The sequence below is a fragment of the Anastrepha ludens genome, chromosome 3 (assembly GCF_028408465.1).
Source record: "Anastrepha ludens isolate Willacy chromosome 3, idAnaLude1.1, whole genome shotgun sequence".
Lineage (NCBI taxonomy): Eukaryota > Metazoa > Arthropoda > Insecta > Diptera > Tephritidae > Anastrepha > Anastrepha ludens.
This window is the reverse complement of record NC_071499.1, coordinates 38,031,969-38,040,696: the sequence shown is the minus strand read 5'-3', so window position 1 is coordinate 38,040,696 and position 8,728 is coordinate 38,031,969. Positions and strand designations below refer to the sequence as shown.

General features: G+C 41.1%; 1 protein-coding gene across 1 annotated transcript; it reads left to right on the top strand.

Annotated features, from left to right (window-relative positions):
- Positions 1-5,238: 5,238 nt before the first annotated feature.
- Positions 5,239-8,220, top strand: LOC128857449 (uncharacterized). The gene has a single exon (XM_054093206.1). The coding sequence runs from the start codon at positions 5,239-5,241 to the stop codon at positions 8,218-8,220; it is 2,982 nt and encodes a 993-aa protein (XP_053949181.1).
- Positions 8,221-8,728: the final 508 nt, after the last annotated feature.

The window sequence follows — 8,728 nt, the reverse complement described above, 5'->3', positions numbered from 1 at the left end:
GTACGGAATCGGCACGGTTATGGTGTGCGTCTTTATGTTGTTCCACAAATGGAAGTACCTACAATTTTAAGCGGCTCCGAATGGCAAATGGGTTTCATGAGGATGTTTTTCATGGCAGAAATACACGCGGAGGCTTGGCATTGCATGCCGAGGGGTGACCGCTATAAGAACAAATTTGTTTGTTGATTTTGGTGTTTCACGGAGATTCGAACCTACCCATTCGGCTGCTGCTGCCGCCATGTATTTTATTAACTTATTGATATATGTAATTAATAATTACTAATTATTGTTTTTTGTTTAAATAAAAGCCTTCGGTAAAAACACTGCGAACTTATTCCCCAACATTATCGTTTTATTTTACTTGTCGCTGTTACCATTCTTACTCGCGAAAAAAGGTTCTAATATTCCTCAGCGAAACTTACGAAATAATGATATTTTCTGGTTAGAAATGGTTTGAGCAACTTAATTATGCTCGGATTTCTACATTTTTGATAGAATTCATTTTACTTAATGGATTGTTTAACTAGTTTCTGCTATTCCCTAAATTTTTTTTCCTTGTTCATTCCTTTCAGGAGCATAGGGCCTCGACAAGACTAAGTCTTGCGTTGGTTTCGTTAATCTGTTTTGATTTCTGACTGAGCAGATGATTAGCCTATCGCTACCAGTCCTAAATATTGGGAATTCCCATCTGTCCTTGCTTAGGAACAACACCTTCTTACTGCTTTGATCGCCATCTGTGTCTCACATTTTTCTGGCAGAAGGATCGCACAGATGGTTGAAGACTTCGCTAAACTTTGTGTGTCTATCTCCGCTTCCTCTTGCTGGCGCCACTGATGCAATGTGTAACTGTGTGTTTTTCTTTGTTTTTTTGCTTGTTTTAGCAGCCACAATGCAAATACTTGAATCTATTTTTGATTGAGTTGTTCCCTCTTCATCTGTTTTTCATGGTCTGTAAGAAATGCTGCATTTCTAGGGTATTAATAAACAAAAAAAAAAAATAAAATAATAATTCAAAGTGTATGAAAAAGTAGTAAAGTTTAATTTAAGTAAGTAAGTTTTTACATCCTCTTACCAACACTGGATATCACCTCCACAAACCTGTAGAATCACTAAACGATTTGCGAGCCAAGTGTCTCCGATGATGCTGATGCTGCGATAAGCCATATTTTGTGTTCCAGTTTTTCCCAAATACCATTCAATTAATAAAATATCTCGACAATTATCTCTCCATCTTTGTGCTGTAATAGTAAACAAACTTCACACACAAAAAATACAATACAAAATTCTTTGCCATCGTCCAAAATTGAAATTAATTTGCGGTCATTTCAGGCGCTACACTAATGACCAATCAGACCGGAAATAAAAGCGTGAATGAAACAAAAACCGCCGAATAGCAAAAAAGCAATTATGCCAAACAAATACGTGTGCACACACACATGCACACATCACTTACGCCTATTGAAAAGGAAATTGTCAGCAACAGGTGCTTGCAACAAATGTCAATTAAAATGCGGGAATTTGTCGCTTGTGTGCAACATTTGACGCGCATACAAATAGTGTGACGCGCACACATACACATACACACAAATTGGCACGAAAATACATACACTTACACGAAAATATCGGCTAAGCGGGCTCCAACACACTAATATGCTTTTATAAAATAAATTTTCGCTGGTGAAAACAGTTTAGTACGCCTACACTCACACAAATATGTGTATGTGTGAGTGCGCGTTCTCATTGTAGCGCCACAATTGTTCAGAAATTGTATCTGCCGTTATGCCTAGCAATTTGCGGTTATGTTTGGAATACCCACAGTGCGCCACACACACTCAGCCCCTACCGAAAGGCCCACCACTCTCGAATGGCCAGACTCAATTGTCTTGCATTTTATTCCATTATAAGTGTATTCCTTTATTTTCCTAATTTCGCTCGTCCTAGCGGTATGCTTGTATTTATTGTACCAAAATACATGTGTATGCGTAATAGGTATTTGCACGTATTTGTGTGACCTGCTGCGTTGGAGGAATTTTCAATTTCACTGCCAAAGCGGATGGACACAAATATTTTAACACAATTTTGTCAACGTCCAAACAACCAATTAGCGAAAATCTCTAACATAGCACACATACATGTCCAAGTGTATGGATAGGTGTAGAAAAATATACAAATAAAGACAACAACAGCACCAGCCACCGTTGAGAAAATAACTATGAATGGAAAATCAACAAGCGTCACAAAGGCCGCGGTGCTGAACATATACTGGAGTGTGGGTGCACACACACTAACTCACTTCGCCAACAAAATTTTGTCCCGCTGCCCATGTGTGCGCTGCCCTACCCCACTTGCACCTACAGCTTTTCGGCGGCGTTTTAATTATGCCTAGCTGCTCTGGTGTTGGCTGTTCTGCGCGGCTAATTGAAATGCCTCGATGGCATATGTCCGATAATGACTGGACGACAGCTCGACGACATAGCAGAGAGGACAAAAAACAAAAACAAAAAAAAAACAACAAAAAAAAAAAAAACACGTGCAGCACTCTTCTACGCTTTACCGTTTACTGTTACTCTGAAAGATTGGCATGGAAATGATGCTGCCGCAGTGAATAACAGCTGTTGCTGATGATGTTAAGCAGCGTCCAGCACGCACAGCTACCGATGCGTTTATTTTTGGCAAAGTGTTATTTAAATTCTATGCCAAACTACCGTTTGGTGGAAAATGATGAGAATTTCAATAAATAGCCGTCTAACTAAATTGAAAGTGCGGCCTAACGTGAAACTCTTTTAGCCCATAGTGAGGCATGAATAAGTGCTTTGAATATTGAGAGCTATGTGTGATATTCAGGAAGTAGAGATGAGTTGATAAGAGGACTTAAGAGTGCAGTGACAGGCAAGCTGCGCTGAAGGCTCTCCCTAACCTTATTGGATGCTCTGGTATTGTCATTGAATGTAAAGGGTGGTTAAGTTTCAAGGGCTGGTGTTGATTTTCACTAAAATACAATTTTTTAAAGAAATTATTATCACTTTTCATTATTATGATAATATTGGTATGGCTCAATTACGCATAGAACAAAATTTTGGCCAAATGGCCTCAGCGGCACACCTCCATCCAAATTTTCACCGGTCCAAATTTTCGATGACGCTGAGGCATAATTGAGGTTCTATGCCGTTAATTCGCTGAATTATCTCATCCTTTAGCTCTTGAATTGTTGCTGGCTTATCGGCGTACACCTTTTCTTTCAAATAACCCCAAAGAAAGAAGTCCAACGGTGTCAAATCACATGATCTTTGCGGCCAATTGACATCGCCGCTTGACATCGCCGATTATTCGACCATCAAATTTTTCGCCCAAAAGAGCCATTGTTTCGTTAGCTGTGTGACAAGTGGCACCGTCCTGTTGAAATCACATATCGTCCACATCCAAACCTTCCAATTTGGGCTATAAAAAGTTCGTTCTCATCTCACGATAGCGAACACTATTCACAGTAATTGCCTGACCGGCCTCATTTTGGAAAAAATACCGCCCAATGATGCGCCGGCCCATAGACCGCACCAAACAGTCACTCTTTGTGGGTGCATTCACCTATATGCGGCAATTCTGCTTATTGACGAATCCACTGAGGAGAAAATGTGCCTCATCACGGAAGATGATTTTCTTTGAAAATTGGTCATTCACTGTTGCATTTCCTGCCACCATTCTGACCATTGACGACGATTGAAATGGTGAAGAGGCTTTAGTTCTTGAGTCAATTGTACCTTGTAAGCGTGTAAATGCAAGTCTTTATGCATAATATTCATCAACGACGAGCGTGAGAGGTGCAATTGTTGGGCACGACGACGAGTTGAGGTGGACGGCTCTTCAACCACACTATCGCGAGCAGCAGCAATCTTTTCTGCAGTACGAGCTGTACGAGCATGCACTGGTGTTTTCACATCTCCTACAGACCCGGTTTGCTCAAACTTTTGCACAATTTTTCCGATTGTACGCACATTTGGACGATTAAATTGACCGAAAAAATCACGAAATGCGCGATATGCATTTTCATTTGAACGCCCGTTTTCATAATAAGCCTGAATAACTTTAACGCGCTGTTCGATTATGTATCTTTCCATGGTTCAAATTGAATTAGCCTGAAATTGAAAAGTGTCGAATGAAATGCAGAAAAGAGCTTGACGTTTAGGTATGGCTTACATTTAAGATCGGCCCTTGAAATGTATTTAACCGCCCTTTAAATACGACATTAGCAACGTTAGCTCTCACAAAAAAGATAACCTCGTCGGGATATTTTGGCTCATTTTTTTACGAGGACGATGCATCGAAAGCCTTTACTCCGCCAGTGTGAGACTTCAACCCGAACAAAACCTTCTACCGTCACGGTTTGATCCAAAACACACATGCCCTGCAATTTCCTCTTCATGGCATATTGAACATAAAGGCGAGTCACGTATCCTAAGCCGATTTAAGTACTTCTGGTAGCAACTATGACCTGTCAGGAATTGTGTTAGGTGGAAGTTAAGCTCACCATAGCTTCGATATAGCCTTCTCTCTTTTCATGATCGCTGCTATGTTAGTGTGACCCTGTGCTTTTAGCACGCAAACTCTTGTTCGCTCTTCCGCCAATATATCGAAGGGCGTCATGTCTGCGATCATTATAATCAGCTTCGTCCGAGGTGGTTCTGTATGCGCTTATCACCTTCAGTGCGCAGAATCTGTACAAGACTTCATATTGTCACCTGATGTGGCAACGCTGCCATAAGCTTAAAAAATACATCCCTGTGGACGTCCGTCCAGTTGAGCGTAGTACCCGTTACCGGCAACACCCGAAATTTTATAATATATTGAAATAATTGAAATACGGTCTTGGTTATACAAAAACGAAAATAAATGAGATATATATAGCATTAAAAGTGTAGTCGTGTTTATATTGTTAGAAGTTGGCTATAGTGACTGAGGTACATCGTGGGCAGATGACAATTTTCAGAAGTGGATTATGAGCAACCGCCTGAGACTTCGCTGACAACGCGCCGTTAAATTGAGACTCCGCTGGCAAAATCGTTTAAATTTGCTACGCGTACGTGTATTTTGTTGTTGCGAAATTCAACGAAATCGATAATCCGAAACCGGAAGTGAACGAAGAAAAATACTTCTAACCGAAAAAGTTCGAAAAAAATTCGAAGTCGCAAATTGGTCCGAAGCAAAATGCCATTACGCAGCCGAAAAGTATGTGATTTAAAAAAGATGTGCCGTGATGCTGGTTTACCAGTAACGGGTAACAAAAATCAACTAATTGAACGGTTGATGGACAACAATGTATCCGAAAGCGAAAGTGATACTCAAAGTGTTGTAATGCAGCGGTTATCGTCTTTAGAAAAAACTATTTCGGACTTAGTGCTACAACAAAAACAAAATACAACGACATCAAATAATTTTGTACCACCAATATCGTCTTCACCGGTAAATGTTATTGGTAATATGGAAAAGTCCGCTCCAACCGTAACGAGTACATATACCGTGATGCATCCACAAGTATTACCGAACGCATACAATAGTCAACATTCGCTGTGGACAACCGCTCAAGAGCCCAGCAATGTTAATTTCCCCGAATTTTCTCAATCGGGACACGTCGCGTTTGTGCCGCAATCAAATGCATATGTTTCGCACGCTTGTATGCAAGCACCACCGACTTTCGCCCCACCGACATTTGTGCCACCAGTGACATCCGCGCCGTATGCAACGTACCAGAATCCGTCAGTACCGTACACATTGGATTACGTTCGCGCACCGCCGGTAGTACCGAATTATCACAATCCATACGAGAATGTGCGCGATATTGTTGAACTTTTACCCGTTTTTGACCCATCGTCCGATCGTTCGTTAACATCAAAACAATTCGTAAAACGCGTTGAAAATCTGAGAAGTGTATATGGGTGGAGAGAAAACACACTTTTGTTTGCCGTACAGCAAAAGATGCGGGGATCAGCAAAATATTGGGTTGATTCTCTGCAAGACGTGTTTATTTCGTGGGCAGAATTCGTTCATAAATTTCTGCTAAACTTTCCGTGCATCGAAAATGAAGCCGATGTGCATCTTAAGATGGCACAAACGAAGCGGCAAAACAATGAGTCCGCTCAAGAGTTTTATTACCGCATGCTTGCCTTAGGTTCAAAAGGTGGGTTATCCGACTCGAGTATTGCGCGCCATATTATAAACGGCATTAATGATTCAGACTTACGTAAGAAAATTTCTAATAACTATACGCATTGTCAAGATTTACTAAGTGACATTATAAACTTTAATATTTATAACGAAGTGAAAACCGCGCCACCTAAAATGGTATTCAAAACAAACGCGTCGATAGAAAAACCGCCGAATCGAAAGTTTGCGGTTACAGAAAATCAAAAGCCACAAACACCTTTACCACTCGAAAAAGTTAAGTGCTATAACTGTTTTCAATTTGGACATTATTCCGTAAATTGTGCCGAGCCACAACGGAAGTCGCGCTGTGAAAAGTGCCAACGCACAACGCATAAAACCGCAGACTGTTATCTCAAAACTGAAAACCGCATTAATATAATTGATCAGCGCGCATGTGATGATAAAATAGTTAAAACAATCAAAGTGAATGGTATAGAAACTCTAGCATTTGTGGACCCTGGTAGTAGTCGTACACTTATTCGTAAAACATTCGCGCGTAAAATTGGAGACGTGCGTGAGCAACTCACAATATTGAAAGGGTTCGCGGGCGGACAATATGCTAGTACCAAAATTGTAAGTGCGATAATAGAAATTGACGGTAATAATAATCCAACTATTATGCCTGTCATTGACGATGATTTCTTGTGTGAATCCGTATTGTTAGGACGAGACGTATTGTGCCGCGCGGGTAATCGCTTGGTTATTGAACAAGATCAGTGCCGCATAGAAGACATAAATAAAATTGACGTTACAAATGATTTAAGTGTAATTGATCGCCAGAGCTTGCAACAACTACTAACACAACACGCTGATGTTTTTGCAAGAAATTTATCTGAAATTGGTAAGTGTGATGTTGCAAAAATGAGTATCGAATTAAACATCAACATACCAATTTGCCTTAAGCCGTACCGTATTCCGTTCGCTAAACGCGCGATCGTTTCCGAAATCGTATCTGAATTATTGAGCAACAATATAATTCGACCGAGTGAGTCATCTTACGCCGCGCCAGTTGTTCTCGTCGAAAAGAAGAATGGCGAGCATCGCTTATGTGTGGACTACCGCAGTCTAAACAAAGTTACTATAAAAAGACCTTATCCCATGCCGATCATGGAAGAACAGTTCGCGCAACTTGCCGGAAATAATTTTTTTACAACGCTTGATCTACGTACCGGGTATCATCAAATTGAAATAGATGAATCCTCAAAAAAATATACCGCTTTCGTAACTACTGACGGCCACTACGAATACAACCGCATGCCGTTCGGTCTGGTAAACGCGCCCGCTGTGTTCCAATGTATGATGGATAAAATTATTGCACAAATGCCGCGCGGTGATGTGTTAGCATATTTGGATGACGTTATTATTCCAAGTAAAACTATTGACGAAGGACTTAAGCGACTCGAAAAATTTATAAAAATATTAAAACGTTATGGACTTACATTGCGCATGGACAAATGTAAATTTCTTAAAAATGAAATTGAGCATTTGGGCCATGTAATTAATAGAAACGGTATAACGCCGGGTAAACGTAAAGTAGCCGCGATCGCAGATTTTCCGCCGCCTAAAAACGTCACAGAGGTCCGAAGATTTCTGGGTCTTACTGGATTTTTCCGAAAATTCGTCCCTAACTATTCGATTATAGTCAAACCAATAACGCAGCTGCTACGTAAAGAAGAACAACAAAAGTTTGTGTGGGGCGAAGCGCAGCAACGATCGTTTACTGAGTTAATACAAAAACTGTGCAATGAACCACTTCTTGCGCTCTACGATTCGTCCGCTCAGCATGAGGTGCATACCGATGCGTCTAGTGTTGGGCTGGCAGGAGTTATGCTGCAATCATCTGATGGCAAAAAGTGGCAACCAGTGTTCTATTATAGCCGACATTGCACTGACGCAGAAAGTCGCTACCATAGCTACGCGCTAGAAGCGCTCGCCGCTGTCGAAACACTGGACCGCTTCCGCATATATTTACTCGGAAAACCGTTCCGCCTCGTAACCGATTGCTCCGCGCTCGCAAAAATTTAAGAAAATAAAGAACTTAAGCCGAATATTGCACGTTGGTGGCTCAGGCTACTCGAATTTGATTTTGAGTGTATCCACCGCCAGGGAAGCTCGTTATCCCACGTGGACGCGCTCAGTCGTATGCCGGTAGAAAAACCAAAAGAAATAGAACCAGCCGGTTTCGTACTTACAGTGACCGCAGATCAGCGCGACTGGCTTTTAACAATGCAACTGCAAGACACCGCACTCCGTGAAATAATACAAATTCTTAATGGTGAATTAAAATCCGAACGTGAAAAACAATTGAGTACTGAGTATCAATTAAAAAATCAGAGACTTCATAAAAAACTACCAAACGCGCTAGTGTTTGTCGTTCCGAAAGCAGTGCGCTGGCGGGTTGTTAAATCGTGTCACGATGACGCGGGACATCCCGCGCTTGAAAAGACCATCGAGAGAATCAAAGCGTTTTACTGGTTCGCTAATTTACGACGCTATGTTAAAAGTTATATTTCCGCGTGCATACCGTGTTGCT

What these genes read in the sequence shown, in the direction of transcription:
- LOC128857449 (XM_054093206.1), top strand. Translation starts at nt 5,239, where the DNA reads ATGTGCCGTGATGCTGGTTTACCAGTAACGGGTAACAAAAATCAACTA.